Source organism: Oncorhynchus keta, chromosome 10 (genome assembly GCF_023373465.1).
Source record: "Oncorhynchus keta strain PuntledgeMale-10-30-2019 chromosome 10, Oket_V2, whole genome shotgun sequence".
Classification (NCBI taxonomy): domain Eukaryota; kingdom Metazoa; phylum Chordata; class Actinopteri; order Salmoniformes; family Salmonidae; genus Oncorhynchus; species Oncorhynchus keta.
The window spans coordinates 81108443-81125622 of record NC_068430.1 but is presented as its reverse complement, the minus strand read 5'-3'; the positions used below and the strand labels follow the sequence as shown (position 1 = coordinate 81125622).

At 48.4% G+C, this 17180-nt stretch overlaps 2 protein-coding genes and 1 long non-coding RNA gene across 3 annotated transcripts in view; 1 reads left to right on the top strand and 2 right to left on the bottom strand.

The window, feature by feature from the left end:
- Window positions 1-17180, bottom strand: part of LOC127932535 (UDP-GlcNAc:betaGal beta-1,3-N-acetylglucosaminyltransferase-like protein 1) — an 80290-nt gene that overhangs the window by 13822 nt on the left and 49288 nt on the right. The window lies entirely within an intron of this gene.
- On the bottom strand, window positions 4783-13494 carry LOC127931961 (meteorin-like protein). Its single transcript, XM_052526121.1, has 4 exons — window positions 13111-13494; window positions 8380-8585; window positions 7693-7854; window positions 4783-4802 (listed from the first exon to the last, which is right to left on the bottom strand). The coding sequence occupies exons 1-4, from the start codon at window positions 13206-13208 to the stop codon at window positions 4783-4785; spliced, it is 486 nt and encodes a 161-aa protein (XP_052382081.1). The 5' UTR covers window positions 13209-13494.
- On the top strand, window positions 10418-11759 carry LOC127932537 (uncharacterized). The gene is made up of 3 exons (XR_008145914.1): window positions 10418-10487; window positions 10638-10781; window positions 11226-11759. It is a non-coding gene; the product is annotated as an uncharacterized LOC127932537 (long non-coding RNA).

Sequence of the window (17180 nt, the reverse complement as noted above, 5' to 3'; positions counted from 1 at the left end):
GAGAGATATGGGGAGGAGAGAGATATGGGGAGGAGAGAGATATGGGGAGGAGAGAGATATGGGGAGGAGAGAGATATGGGGAGATATGGGGAGGAGAGAGATATGGGGAGGAGAGAGAGAAGAGAGATATGGGGAGGAGAGAGATATGGGGAGAGAGATATGGGGAGGAGAGAGATATGGGGAGGAGAGAGATATGGGGAGAGAGAGGAGAGAGAAGAGAGATATGGGGAGGAGAGAGATATGGGGAGGGGGATGGGGAGAGAGATATGGGGAGGAGAGAGAGAGAGAGAGAGATATGGGGAGGAGAGAGAAGAGAGATATGGGGAGGAGAGAGAGATATGGGGAGGAGGGAGATATGGGGAGGAGAGAGAGGAGAGAGATATGGGGAGGAGGGGAGAGAGAGATATGGGGAGGAGAGGGGAGAAGAGAGATATGGGGAGGAGAGATATATGGGGAGGAGAGATATATGGGGAGGAGAGAGATATGGGGAGGAGAGAGATATGGGGAGGAGAGAGATATGGGGAGGAGAGAGAGAAGAGAGATATGGGGAGGAGAGGGGGGAGAGAAATATGGGGAAGAGAGAGTGATGAGAAGGGTTGTTCATGTCCTTTACAGCTGGTGCTGTTTGTGGCTGTGTTCTAAATCAAATCAAATAACATTTGTCACAGGCTTGGGAAACAACAGGTGGAGACTAACAGTGAAATGCTTACTGACGGGCCCTTCACAACAATGCAGAGAGAAACATTTTAAAGGAACAGAAAAATAACACGAGTAACTTGGCGATACACACGTTGTACCAGTACTGAGTCTATGATAACATGACTATACACACAGGGTACCAGTACTGAGTCTATGATAACATGACTATACACACGTTGTACCAGTACTGAGTCTATGATAACATGACTATACACACAGTGTACCAGTACTGAGTCTATGATAACATGACTATACACACGTTGTACCAGTACTGAGTCTATGATAACATGACTATACACACGTTGTACCAGTACTGAGTCTATGATAACATGACTATACACACGTTGTACCAGTACTGAGTCTATGATAACATGACTATACACACAGGGTACCAGTACTGAGTCTATGATAACATGACTATACACACAGGGTACCAGTACTGAGTCTATGATAACATGACTATACACACAGGGTACCAGTACTGAGTCTATGATAACATGACTATACACACAGGGTACCAGTACTGAGTCTATGATAACATGACTATACACACAGGGTATCAGTACTGAGTCTATGATAACATGACTATACACACAGGGTATCAGTACTGAGTCTATGATAACATGACTATACACACAGGGTACCAGTACTGAGTCTATGATAACATGACTATACACACAGGGTACCAGTACTGAGTCTATGATAACATGACTATACACACAGGGTACCAGTACTGAGTCTATGATAACATGACTATACACACGTTGTACCAGTACTGAGTCTATGATAACATGACTATACACACAGGGTACCAGTACTGAGTCTATGATAACATGACTATACACACGTTGTACCAGTACTGAGTCTATGATAACATGACTATACACACAGGGTATCAGTACTGAGTCTATGATAACATGACTATACACACAGGGTACCAGTACTGAGTCTATGATAACATGACTATACACACGTTGTACCAGTACTGAGTCTATGATAACATGACTATACACACAGGGTACCAGTACTGAGTCTATGATAACATGACTATACACACAGGGTACCAGTACTGAGTCTATGATAACATGACTATACACACAGGGTATCAGTACTGAGTCTATGATAACATGACTATACACACAGGGTATCAGTACTGAGTCGATGTGCAGGGGTACGAGGTAATGGAGGTAGATATACATGTACATATAGGTGGAGGTAAAGTGACTAGGGGGTAGAAGCAGGGTCCTGTTGGTTCCAGACTTGGTGCATCGGTACAGCTTGCCGTGAGGTAGCAGAGAGAACAGTCTATGACTTGGTGCATCGGTACAGCTTGCCGTGAGGTAGCAGAGAGAACAGTCTATGACTTGGGGCATCGGTACAGCTTGCCGTGCGGTAGCAGAGAGAACAGTCTATGACTTGGGGCATCGGTACAGCTTGCCGTGAGGTAGCAGAGAGAACAGTCTATGACTTGTACAGCTTGCCGTGAGGTAGCAGAGAGAACAGTCTATGACTTGGGGCATCGGTACAGCTTGCCGTGAGGTAGCAGAGAGAACAGTCTATGACTTGGGGCATCGGTACAGCTTGCCGTGAGGTAGCAGAGAGAACAGTCTATGACTTGGGGCATCGGTACAGCTTGCCGTGCGGTAGCAGAGAGAACAGTCTATGACTTGGTGGATCGGTACAGCTTGCCGTGAGGTAGCAGAGAGAACAGTCTATGACTTGGGGCATCGGTACAGCTTGCCGTGTGGTAGCAGAGAGAACAGTCTATGACTTGGTGGATCGGTACAGCTTGCCGTGGGAGGTAGCAGAGAGAACAGTCTATGACTTGGTGGATCGGTACAGCTTGCCGTGTGGTAGCAGAGAGAACAGTCTATGTCTTGGACGCCTGGAGTGTTTGACCATTTTTAGGGCCTTCCTGTGACACCGCCTGGTATAGAGGTCCTGGATGGCAGGGAATTCGTCCCCAGTGATGTACTGCACCATACGCACTACCCTCTGGAGCGCCTTGTGGTCGGATGCCAAGCAGCTGCCGTACCAAGTACTGGGCTGTCTACTGGGCTGTCTACTGGGCTGTCTACTGGGCTGTCTACTGGGCTGTCTACTGGGCTGTCTACTGGGCTGTCTACTGGGCTGTCTACTGGGCTGTCTACTGGGCTGTCTACTGGGCTGTCTACTGGGCTGTCTACTGGGCTGTCTACTGGGCTGTCTACTGGGCTGTCTACTGGGCTGTTTACTGGGCTGTCTACTGGGCTGTCTACTGGGCTGTCTACTGGGCTGTCTACTGGGCTGTCTACTGGGCTGTCTACTGGGCTGTCTACTGGGCTGTCTACTGGGCTGTCTACTGGGTTGTCTACTGGGCTGTCTACTGGGCTGTGATCGAGGGCGATGCTCTTGCCGTACCAAGTACTGGGCTGTCTACTGGGCTGTCTACTGGGCTGTCTACTGGGCTGTCTACTGGGCTGTCTACTGGGCTGTCTACTGGGCTGTCTACTGGGCTGTGATCGAGGGCGATGCTCTTGCCGTACCAAGCAGAGACGCAGCCAGTCAAGATGCTCTCAATGGTGCAGCTGTAGAACATGTTGAGGGTCTGAGGGCCCAAGCCTCCTGAGGGGCAAGGTGGGTGTGTGTGTGTGTGTTTATGTGTGTATATCATGTTAATTCCTCAGTGATGTGGACACAGAGGAAGGTGAACCTCTCTCCACCTGCTCCCCTACAGTCGATGTGGAGCGCTGACATCCTCCCTTATTGGCTGTCTCATCGTAGTTGGTGATCAGGCCGACCACCGTCGTGTCGCCAGCAAACTTAATGATGGTGATGGACATTGTTCTGTGTGTGGTGTTGTGTTGTGCGTAACCTGTGTGTGTGTTGTGGTGTTGTTGTGGTGTTGTGTGTGTGTGTGTGTGTGTGTGTGTGTGTGTGTGTGTGTGTGTGTGTGTGTGTGTGTGTGTGTGTGTGTGTGTGTGTACCAAAGTGTGTGGTACGTACCTGTGTGTGATGTGGTCATCTGTGCAGGGTGTACAGGAGGCTGTGTGTGAGACATGAGACATGAGACACATGACATGTACACCACCACACCCCACCACACACCACCACACACCATACCCCACCACACACCACCATACACCACCACACACCATGTGTGTGTGTGTGTGTGTGTGTGTGTGTAATGTGTGTGTGTGTGTGTACCCCACCACACACCATGTGTGTGTGTGTGTGTGTGTGTGTGTGTGTGTACCTGTACACCACCACACACCACCATGTGGTGTGTGTGTAATGTGTGTGTGTGTTACACCACCACACACCACCATGTGTGTGTGTTGTACACCACCACACACCATACACCACCACACAGTGCCACCATGTACACCACCCACACCATGTGTACCACACACCATGTACCCCACCACACACCACCATGTGTGTGTGTACACCACCACACACCATGTGTGTGTGTGTGTGTGTGTGTGTGTGTGTGTGTGTGTGTTGTGTGTGTGTTGTGTGTAACCTGTGTGTGTGTTACACCACCACACACCATGTGTGTGTGTGTGTGTGTGTGTGTGTGTGTGTGTTGTGTGTGTGTGTGTACACCACCACACACCATGTGTGTGTTGTGGTGTTGTGTGTGTGTGTGTGTGTGTGTGTGTGTGTGTTGTGGTGTTGTGTGTGTGTGTGTGTGTGGTGTGTGTGTGTGTGTGTGTGTGTGTGTGTACACCACCACACACCATGTGTACACCACCACACACCATACCCACCACACACCAATACACCACCCACACCACCACACACCCCACCACCATGTGTGTGTGTGTGTCACACACCACCACACACCACCACCACCACCACCACCACACCACCACACCACCACACACCCCACCACCACAATCACACACCACCACACACCATAAACACCCCCACCACACCCCACCACCATGTGTGTGTGTGTGTGTTGTGCGTAACCACACACCACCATACACCACCACACACCACCACACCCCACAACCATAACCTGTGTGTGTGTTGTGGTGTTGTGTGTGTGTGCACACCAAAGTCGCTGGTACACACACCACCATCAGGATCTGGTCATCACACAGGGTGTACAGGACCTACACCAGACAGACATGAGACATGAGACACATGACATACCCCACCACCATACACCACCACACCCCACCACCATACACACCCCACCATACACCACCATACACCACACACACCACCACACCCACAACACCCCACCATACACCACCACACACCACCCACACCACCACCATACACCACCACCACCACCATACACCCCACCCACCACCATACCACACACCACCATACACCACCACACCACCACCACACACCCCACCACCATACACCACCACACACACCACACCACACCATCACACACCACCACACACCACCCACACCCCACCACCACCACACACCACATACAGTATACACTACCGATCAAACGTTTTAGAACACCTACTAGCCTGGAGGTTTGTTGGGTCATTGACCTGTTGAAAACAAATGATAGTCCCACTAAGCCCAAACCAGATTGGATGGCGTATCGCTGCAGAATGCTGTGGTAGCCATGCTGGTTAAGTGTGCCTTGAATTCTAAATGAATCTCAGACAATGTCACCAGCAATATTCCCCCACACCATAACACCAGAGATCATCCATACACCCACACCATAACACCTCCTCCTCCACGCTTTACGGTGTGAAATACACAAACAGAGATCATCCATACACCCACACCATAACACCTCCTCCTCCATGCTTTACGGTGTGAAATACACAAACAGAGTAATACATACACCCACACCATAACACCTCCTCCTCCATGCTTTACGGTGTGAAATACACAAACAGAGATCATCCATACACCCACATCATAACACCTCCTCCTCCATGCTTTACGGTGTGAAATACACAAACAGAGATCATCCATACACCCACACCATAACACCTCCTCCTCCATGCTTTACGGTGTGAAATACACAAACAGAGTAATACATACACCCACACCATAACACCTCCTCCTCCATGCTTTACGGTGTGAAATACACAAACAGAGATCATCCATACACCCACACCATAACACCTCCTCCTCCATGCTTTACGGTGTGAAATACACAAACAGAGATAATCCATACACCCACACCATAACACCTCCTCCTCCATGCTTTACGGTGTGAAATACACAAACAGAGATCATCCATACATCCACACCATAACACCTCCTCCTCCATGCTTTACGGTGTGAAATACACAAACAGAGATCATCCATACACCCACACCATAACACCTCCTCCTCCATGCTTTACGGTGTGAAATACACAAACAGAGATCATCCATACATCCACACAGCGTCTCACAAAGACACGGAGGTTGGAACCAAAAATCTCCAATTTAGACTCCAGACCAAAGGACACATTTCCACCGGTGTCTAATGTCCATTGCTCGTGTTTCTTGGCCCAAGCAAGTCTCTTCTTCTTATTGGGGTCCTTTAGTAGTGGTTTCTTTGCAGCAATTCAACCATGAAGGCCTGATTCTCTCTAATTCTCTCTCTCTCTCGGAGGACCTGAGCCCTAGGACCGTGCCCCAGGACTACCTGACATGATGGCTCCTTGCTGTCCCCAGTCCACCTGACTGTGCTGCTGCTCCAGTTTCAACTGTTCTGCCTTATTATTATTCGACCATGCTGGTCATTTATGAACATTTGAACATCTTGGTCATGTTCTGTTATAATCTCTACCCGGCACAGCCAGAAGAGGACTGGCCACCCCACATAGCCCGGTTCCTCTCTAGGTTTCTTCCTAGGTTTTGGCCTTTCTAGGAGTTTTTCCTAGCCACCGTGCTGTTTTACACCTGCATTGTTTGCTGTTTGGGGTTTTAGGCTGGGTTTCTGTACAGCACTTTGAGATATCAGCTGATGTACGAAGGGCTATATAAATACATTTGATTTGATTTGATTTGATGTAGTCTCCGCTGAACAGTTGATGTTGTGATGTGTCTGTTACCTGAACTCTGTGAAGCATTTATTTGGGCTGCAATTTCTGAGGCTGGAAACTTTAATGAACTTATCCTCTGCAGCAGAGGTAACTCTGGGTCTTCCTTCCTGTGGTGGTCCTCATGAGAGCCAGTTTCATCATAGTGCTTGATGGTTTTTGCAACTGCGCTTGAAGAAACGTTGAAAGCGAATTGACTGACCTTCATGTCTTAAAGTAATGATGGACTGTTGTTTCTCTTTGCTTATTTGAGCTGTCCTTGGACTTGGTCTTTTACCAAATAGGGCTATATTCTGTATACTCTCCCCCCAAATAAAGAAAAACCCTTGAATTAGTAGGTGTTCTAAAACGGTTGACCGGTCATGTACAACACTAGCATCAGATATAAAGAAGACTTCTTTCCCTCCCCCATCCATCCCTCACTTCCTGAGAGAGGGGAGAGGAGGTGTGAGAGGGGGAAGTCTGGTTCTCTCACCCCCTTGCTGTTCCCCCTAGCTCTATTTGGGGTCGAGAGGGAGGGGTGAGGCAAGAGAGGGGGAGGAATGAGGGATGAGGAGGAAGAGAGAGAGGAATGAGGAGGGAGAGAGGGAGGGGTGAGGGGGAGGGAGGGATGAGGAGGGAGAGAGAGAGGGAGGGATGAGAAGGGAGAGAGGAGGAGGGGTGAGAAGGGAGAGAGGGAGGGGTGAGAAGGGAGAGAGGGAGGGTGAGAAGGGAGAGAGGGAGGGGTGAGGAGGGAGGAATGAGGAGGGAGAGAGGGAGGGATGAGATGGATGTCTATGGGGGAGGGTACAAGATTAAGGATTTTCGTGTGTGTGTGTGTGTGTGTGTGTGTGTGTGTGTGTGTGTGTGTGTGTGTGTGTGTGTGTGTGTGTGTGTGTGTGTGTGTGTGTGTGTGTGTGTGTGTGTGTGTGTGTGTGTGGGTGTGGGTGGGTGTGGGTGTGTGTGTGGGTGGGTGTGGGTGTGTGGGTGTGTGGGTGTTGGTCTCTTACCAGTGCCAGTGTTGAGGTGTGGGTACAGATGAGCTCCAGGTCCGTGGCTGGCCACCAGTTCATACTGAAACACTGTGATCCTCTTGCTGATGTCCTGCTGGCCCACTGCCTCTATGAACAGCGCCCCTCTGTCAGGGAGAAACACTGCACCCTGCCATGCGCCTGGAAATATAACAAACATGATTAAATATGTACTGGTGTAATGTATGTACTGGTGTAATGTACTGGTGTAATGTATGTACTGGTGTAATGTACTGGTGTGATGACACTGAGATAATCATCTTCACACAAGTACTTTATGAACATATCAACAATTATATTTACAGTGGTTAAACTTAAGCATGTGCTTTCTGCCTATGTAACCTGCTCTGTGCTGTTCTCAGTCAGGTTACTGTGAAATATCTGTGCTGTTCTCAGTCAGGTTACTGTGAAATATCTGTGCTGTTCTCAGTCAGGTTACTGTGAAATATCTGTGCGGTTCTCAGTCAGGTTACTGTGAAATATCTGTGCTGTTCTCAGTCAGGTTACTGTGAAATATCTACTTCTGATGAAAAAAGGGATTTATGAATAAACGTGACTGACCGACTGAATGACTGACCGACTGATTGACTGACCTGTTCTGTCTCAGACATCAGCAGGCGGAGCTGTCCAGCTCTCTCCAGGTAGAGGTGTGATCCGTCAGGTTACTGTGAAATATCTGTGCTGTTCTCAGGGAGTCTGTCTGGGGCTTGATGCAGGCGTGCAGGCCGGGGGAAGCCCCAGACGTGGGCTCCGTGTTGGGCCGCAGGTTGACGATGAGGGCCCCAGTAGGATAGAGCCACTCTAGACTGCCCTGGGAGCAACGCAGGTATACCTGCTCCACATCACGGGAGTGAGACTCATGGGTCAGACCACTGGGAGAGGAGAGAGGGAGAGAGAGGGAGAGAGGGAGGATGAGAGAGGGAGGAGGAGAGAGGGAGAGAGTGAGGATGAGAGAGGGAGGAGGAGAGAGGGAGAGAGTGAGGATGAGAGAGGGAGGAGGAGAGAGGGAGAGAGATGAGGAGGAGAGAGGGAGAGAGTGAGGATGAGAGAGGGAGGAGGAGAGAGGGAGAGAGTGAGGATGAGAGAGGGAGGAGGAGAGAGGGAGAGAGTGAGGATGAGAGAGGGAGGAGAGAGGTTATGATGATGAGGGAGGAGGAGAGGTTATGATGATGAGGGAGGGGGAGAGGTTATGATGATGAGGAGGAGGAGAGGTTATGATGATGGGGGAGGAGGAGAGGTTATGATGATGGGGGAGGAGGAGAGGTTATGATGATGGGGAGGAGGAGAGGTTATGATGATGAGGGAGGAGAGGTTATGATGATGGGGGAGGAGGAGAGGTTATGATGATGAGGGAGGAGAGGTTATGATGATGAGGGAGGAGAGGTTATGATGATGAGGGAGGAGGAGAGGTTATGATGATGAGGGAGGAGGAGAGGTTATGATGATGGGGGAGGAGGAGAGGTTATGATGATGGGGGAGGAGGAGGAGAGGTTATGATGATGAGGGAGGAGGAGAGGTTATGATGATGGGGGAGGAGGAGAGGTTATGATGATGGGGAGGAGGAGGAGAGGTTATGATGATGAGGGAGGAGGAGAGGTTATGATGATGGGGAGGAGGAGAGGTTATGATGATGGGGGAGGAGGAGAGGTTATGATGATGGGGGAGGAGGAGAGGTTATGATGATGGGGGAGGAGGAGGAGAGGTTATGATGATGGGGAGGAGGAGAGGTTATGATGATGATGGGGATGAGGAGAGGTTATGATGATGATGGGGATGAGGAGAGGTTATGATGATGATGGGGAGGAGCAGAGGTTATGATGATGGGGAGGAGGAGAGGTTATGATGATGGGGAGGTTATGATGAGGAGGAGAGGTTATGATGATGGGGATGGGGAGGAGGAGAGGTTATGATTGATGGGGAGGAGGAGGAGAGGTTATGATGATGGAGGAGGAGAGGTTATGATGATGGGGAGGGGGAGGAGGAGAGGTTATGATGATGAGGGGGGAGGGATGGGAGAGGTTATGATGATGAGGAGGAGAGGGGGAGGAGGAGAGGTTATGATGATGGGGAGGAGGAGAGGTTATGATGATGGGGAGGAGGAGAGGTTATGATGATGGGATGGGGGAGGAGGAGAGGTTATGATGATGGGGAGGAGGAGAGGTTATGATGATGGGGGGGAGGAGAGGTTATGATGATGGGGAGGAGGAGAGGTTATGATGATGGGGAGGAGGAGAGGTTATGATGATGGGGGAGGAGGAGAGGGATGATGGGGAGGAGGAGAGGTTATGATGATGGGGGAGGAGGAGGAGGGATGATGATGGGGAGGAGGAGAGGTTATGATGATGGATGATGGGGAGGAGGAGAGGTTTATGATGATGGGGAGGAGGAGGGTTATGATGATGGGGAGGAGGAGAGGTTATGATGATGGGGGAGGAGGAGGAGAGGTTATGATGATGAGAGGGGATGGGGAGGAGGAGAGGTTATGATGATGGGGAGGAGGAGGAGGTTATGATGATGGGGAGGAGGAGGGAGGATGATGATGGGGAGGGGGAGAGGTTATGATGATGATGGGGGAGGAGGAGGAGGTTATGATGATGATGGGGAGGAGGAGGAGAGGTTATGATGATGGGGAGGAGGAGAGGTTATGATGATGGGGAGGAGGAGGAGAGGATGGGGAGGAGGAGAGGTTATGATGATGGAGATGGGGAGGAGGAGAGGTTATGATGATGGGGGAGGAGGAGGAGAGGTTATGATGATGGGGAGGAGGAGGAGAGGTTATGATGATGGGAGGAGGAGGAGAGGTTATGATGATGGGGAGGAGGAGGGAGGGAGGAGGAGAGAGGTTATGATGATGGGGGAGGAGGAGGAGAGGTTATGATGATGGGGGGAGGAGGAGAGGATGATGATGGAGAGGAGGAGGAGAGGTTATGATGATGGAGAGGAGGAGGAGAGGTTATGATGATGGAGAGGAGGAGGAGAGGTTATGATGATGATGGGGAGGAGGAGGAGAGGTTATGATGATGGGGGAGGAGGAGGAGAGGTTATGATGATGGGGAGGAGGAGGAGAGGTTATGATGATGGAGAGGAGGAGGAGAGGTTATGATGATGGAGAGAGGAGAGAGGTTATGATGATGGGGAGGAGGAGGAGAGGGATGATGGGGGAGGAGGAGGAGAGGTTATGATGATGGGGAGGAGGAGAGGTTATGATGAGGAGAGGTTATGATGATGGGGAGGAGGAGGAGAGGTTATGATGATGGAGAGGAGGAGGAGAGGTTATGATGATGGAGAGGAGGAGGAGAGGTTATGATGATGATGGGGAGGAGGAGAGGTTATGATGATGGAGAGGAGGAGGAGAGGTTGATGATGATGGGGAGGAGGAGGAGGAGAGGTTATGATGATGGGGAGGAGGAGGAGGAGAGGTTATGATGATGGGGAGAAGGAGGAGGAGAGGTTATGATGATGGGGAGAAGGAGGAGGAGAGGTTATGATGATGGGGAGAAGGAGGAGGAGAGGTTATGATGATGGGGAGGAGGAGGAGAGGTTATGATGATGGGGAGGAGGAGGAGAGGTTATGATGATGGGGAGGAGGAGGAGAGGTTATGATGATGGGGAGGAGGAGGAGAGGTTATGATGATGGAGAGGAGGAGGAGAGGTTATGATGATGAGGGAGGAGGAGGAGAGGTTATGATGATGGAGAGGAGGAGGAGAGGTTATGATGATGATGAGGAGGAGAGGTTATGATGATGATGGGGAGGAGGAGAGGTTATGATGATGGGGGAGGAGGAGGAGAGGTTATGATGATGGGGAGGAGGAGGAGAGGTTATGATGATGGAGAGGAGGAGGAGAGGTTATGATGATGGTGAGGAGGAGGAGAGGTTATGATGATGAGGGAGGAGGAGGAGAGGTTATGATGATGAGGGAGGAGGAGAGATTATGATGATGAGGAGGAGAGGTTACGATGATGGGGAGGAGGAGGAGAGGTTATGATGATGAGGGAGGAGGAGGAAAGGTTACGATGATGGGGAGGAGGAGGAGAGGTTATGATGATGAGGAGGAGGAGAGGTTATGATGATGGGGAGGAGGAGAGGTTATGATGATGAGGAGGAGAGGGTAGAGGGGATAGAAGAGGTTAGGAAACTTGTAATGAATATATTTGATGTTTGAGGAAGCAATGTTGTTGGTCATAAACATGAACACAACAAACATATTTAACAGTTAACTTCCTATGCATGACACCTTATCACTTAGTTAAGAGGTCGTTTAAAGAGCAACTTGATTACAGCATGAGTCTCTCTCTCGAGATAAACTGTGACCCGATGTGACCAATACCCGGAGCGCAGGGGAGGGAGGATGTGTGGTCGGTTATCTGGGATGCGCTGCACTTTAAGATCAGTAAAAGATAAACTTGTTCGAAGTTGATATCTTCAAAAGAAAACCGCACCGCGGCGCGGCAACAAGAAAGCGTCGCACAGTCGTTATTTTTATTACGCAGCGTCTTAAAACGACGGATCAAAGGGCCATATGGACCTGTTCATTTTACTGTAATTACAGGAGTGGCTGCGCACTCACTATCTGGAGGGTGCCATGCTATATACAATAGCCTAGAACACAGTTTTATGAGTATGTGAAAGGTAAGGTATGAACTCAACACGAGATGTAGCGCTGAAAACCTATCATTTACCCTCTGACGGCTCCACAGTCCAAGCGCCCAACCCAAGCTCTCCTTTTCCCTCTGGTGGCTCCACGGTCCAAGCGCCCAACCCAAGCTCTCCTTTTGGCGCACGCACGGAGATTTGATATATTTCACTGGAACAGTTCAAAATATGTTATCGTGTTTTCTTTGAATATTATGGCACGCCGCCAATTGGAGCTCACATCGCTATAGGCTACAGGACAGGAGAAACAAACACGTTCCCTATGCAAATCCATCAGGCCTAAACTACATAACGCATGTATAAACACAATCTCATTGTATAAGGAAGGACGTCTCTCTCCCTCACTCACTCACTCTCACAGAGGCTGGGGGTGTCAAGGATTCACCCCCCCCCCCGGGGTTCACCCCCCTTCCCCCGTTTATTGCAAAAACATATGAAATGCGTCAGACTTAATCTATCCAACCTGTTTGCACCTACACATATGTTGTGGTCTCGCTGTTCAGGACATTATTGCGCAACATCTGGAAGTGCAGGGAGGAAACGAGGGTTTCCATAACATCTACCGCTGTTGGACTGACTGTATCAGCCTGTTATACTGGTTCATATCAACACTGACATAGACTATTACCCAACACTCCTTTAACCACTCGGCAACAGGATTGTAGGCGTATAGTCTACATCCTATAAGGGTTAATAAAACGTGTCGAATAACACACATACAATAATAAACGTATAGCCCTACCTTCCTCTCCAGCTGCACTGGTCGCTGGTGTACTGCGCCGAGGCGACCCGACAGAGAAACACAGCCGCTACCCAGTGCGCTAAACCTGGCCACAGCATGGTTGACCAACCGCTCCTCCGCCCCAGTATGGTCAGACCACGTCCCGCCTTTCAGTAACCACAAAAATCCACCAATAACTCCTGCAAGTGACTATTTATTCACATCGTGGTCTCTGGAAAGAAGGTTACGGGTCCATCAGAATCAACAGTTCTGTTTTGTACCGTAAAAGTTCCGTTTCATTTCGACAGGATGGAAGATCTGTGTAAAACCGTTGGGAGCCTCCGGCAGTAGACTGGTGACTAACAGACAGGAGGAAGTCCTGACAAACTTCTGCTGCTGCCTGGGCTCCAGCTCCGCACACGTCACCCCGCCCAGACTCGTGCCAGCAGCTGACTCCTCCGCTTGAGTGACACGCTCCAAACCACGCCCCGAGCGGTCGAACTTCTCGGTCTCTCGCTCAGTGTGTGTGTGTGTGTGTGTGTGTGTGTGTCTTAACGCGGACATGCACGGATGTTCTTGGCGCCACGTCCAGATAGCTCTTATAAATATTAGTACGGCAGCACGCGCAGGTCTGAAGATAGCCTACATCAGCGTCGTGTTGCAGAGCAGTAAATATCCACTCACTCACACACAAATATGCACACGCACAAATTCAAAACACCCTCACACAGCCCCCGCGGGTGAGAAACAGTAACCACTTGCACCGATATATTAGAGTAATACAGATCAATAAACTCATGTGTAAATTGCCTACAATGTGTATCTTAATTAAACGGTTTTGAGATAATATAGCTCATACGTGTAAGAAGCGTCTGCTTTATTTGTTTGTATACTAAATAGCCTATTAGTAATAGACATAGGACTAGATTGGAGGGCCCCGAAGTCTATATTCTGAAACCAATGAGCGAAGCAGATTCCTGTGCTCTCCATCTGTTCTGACCCGACAGCTAGTCACACTAAACGCCCCCTTGGTTCCGGGGCGCTTTTCCCGTGAGAAAACAGTCAGAACGTCAACCGTGTAACCGACTTGTCACATTCCCTCCCCCTGACAGCTTCAGAAATGTAACACATTTAGAGAAATATCAACATGTACCACCTCCACACACACACACACACACACACACACACACACACACACACACACACACACACACACACACACACACACACACACACACACACACACACACACACACACACACACACACACACTTGTTATTATCTCTAACTCTATAGAAAGGTTTCTACCATGTATAATACATATATAGTCTGTGATCTATTAAGGCTATAAACACATTTTAACATAATTATAACACCATTTTTATTTGATTTAACCTTTATTTAACTTGGCAAGTCAGTAGAAGAACAAATTCTTATTTACAATGACAGCCTACCGGGGAACAGTGGGTTAACTGCCTTGTTCAGGGGCAGAAGGACAGATCTTTTTACCTTGTCAGCTCAGGGATTTGGTCTTGTAACCTTTCAGTTACGAGTCCAACACTCTAACCACTAGGCTACCTTATAAACACATAGCACACTATAAACACTCTATAAACACACTAACTAAAGTCAGAGATGCCTGAAGACTAGAGCTGCTCAAAGGCTGTAATCAGAGTCCTAAATGTAGCAGTAGTAGTTAATCAATCTATCAACGTTATTTTATAAAGCCCTTTTTACATCAGCAGTTGTTGCTCTACAGACACCCAGCCTCAAACCCCCACAGAGCAGCAGTACAGATGCTCTACAGACAAGCCTCAAACCCCCACAGAGCAGCAGAACATCAGCAGTTGTTGCTCTACAGACACCCAGCCTCAAACCCCCACAGAGCAGCAGTACAGATGTAGAAGTAGAACATCAGCAGTTGTTGCTCTACAGACACCCAGCCTCAAACCCCACAGAGCAGCAGTACAGATGTAGAAGTATAGAACACCAGCATTACAGACACCCAGCCTCAAACCCCCACAGAGCAGCAGTACAGATGTAGAAGTATTACATTGTAGGCGGTACTTGACTTGGCAGTTTAAAGCATACAAGTAAACAGAATCTCTATAGACCCTGGTCAAAAGTAGTGCACTACCTAGGGTGCAATTTGGGAATGTAGCCTAAACCTACTTTAAGAGGAGTGACTGACTGGTCTGATGTGACCTTTGACCCACCGAGTCCTCCAACATCTTAAGTAGTTACACACCACGACCCCTGACCTGGCCCACGGAGTACACACACACACAGACGCATACATACCTGCACAGAGCGAGAGAGAGACACACAAGCACAGAGAGACACACACGCACGCAGAGAGAGACACACAGAGACACACAGACACACAACACACACACACACACACACACACACACACACACACACACACACACACACACACACACACACACACACACACACACACACACACACACACACACACACACACACACACACACACACACAGAGCTATAGATCTCCTGTTATCCGTGCTGTCACCTGGCTCTTCTCAAACACGCTGAACAGACAGAACGCTTCAGCTGTCCACAGAACCTTCTATAATGGAACACACATTCCTTCCTCCCCCTCCCTCTCTCCTTCCTTCTCAACTCCCCCCTTCCTTCCCGCTTGTGAGCACACTTCTCTGTTGGGCACACACACACACCCACACTCTCTCTCAGAGGATTTCAACATTTGCCAATTTTAGGGTTTGAAAATAAACTGAAACAAACCTAACAAAAAAGTAATAACATGGAGTTCTGAAAATTCAACTTCAAGTTTTACATTTTGTAGACTTTCAAAACATTCTTGATTGGAGCTGAAATCGAGGTCCAGTGTTCTGTTGTAACCCTGGTGATTTAGATATAAAGCCTCTAGTGATTCAGTGTTCTGTTGTAACCCTGGTGATTTAGATAGAAAGCCTCTAGTGAATCAGTGTTTTGTTGTAACCCTGGTGATTTAGATATAAAACCTCTAGTGAATCAGTGTTCTGTTGTAACCCTGGTGATTTAGATATAAAGCCTCTAGTGAATCAGTGTTCTGTTGTAACCCTGGTGATTTAGATATAAAGCCTCTAGTGAATCAGTGTTCTGTTGTAACCCTGGTGATTTAGATATAAAGCCTCTAGTGAATCAGTGTTCTGTTGTAACCCTGGTGATTTAGATTAAAGCCTCTAGTGAATCAGTGTTCTGTTGTAACCCTGGTGATTTAGATAGAAAGCCTCTAGTGAATCAGTGTTCTGTTGTAACCCTGGTGATTTAGATATAAAGCCTCTAGTGAATCAGTGTTCTGTTGTAACCCTGGTGATTTAGATATAAAGCCTCTAGTGAATCAGTGTTCTGTTGTAACCCTGGTGATTTAGATAGAAAGCCTCTAGTGAATCAGTGTTCTGTTGTAACCCTGGTGATTTAGATAGAAAGCCTCTAGTGAATCAGTGTTCTGTTGTAACCCTGGTGATTTAGATAGAAAGCCTCTAGTGAATCAGTGTTCTGTTGTAACCCTGGTGATTTAGATATAAAGCCTCTAGTGAATCAGTGTTCTGATTTGTAGCCTGATTTAGTGAATCAGTGTTCCTAGTGATTCAGTGTTCTGTTGTAACCCTGGTGATTTAGATAGAAAGCCTCTAGTGAATCAGTGTTCTGTTGTAACCCTGGTGATTTAGATATAAAGCCTCTAGTGAATCAGTGTTCTGTTGTAACCCTGGTGATTTAGATAGAAAGCCTCTAGTGAATCAGTGTTCTGTTGTAACCCTGGTGATTTAGATAGAAAGCCTCTAGTGAATCAGTGTTCTGTTGCCTGGTGATTTAGATGAATCAGTGTTCTGTTGTAACCCTGGTGATTTAGATAGAAAGCAGTGTTCTGTTGTCTGGTGATTTAGTGAATCAGTGTTCTGTTGTAACCCTGGTGATTTAGATATAAAGCCTCTAGTGAATCAGTGTTCTGTTGTAACCCTGGTGATTTAGATATAAAGCCTCTAGTGAATCAGTGTTCTGTTGTAACCCTGGTGATTTAGATATAAAGCCTCTAGTGAATCAGTGTTCTGTTGTAACCCT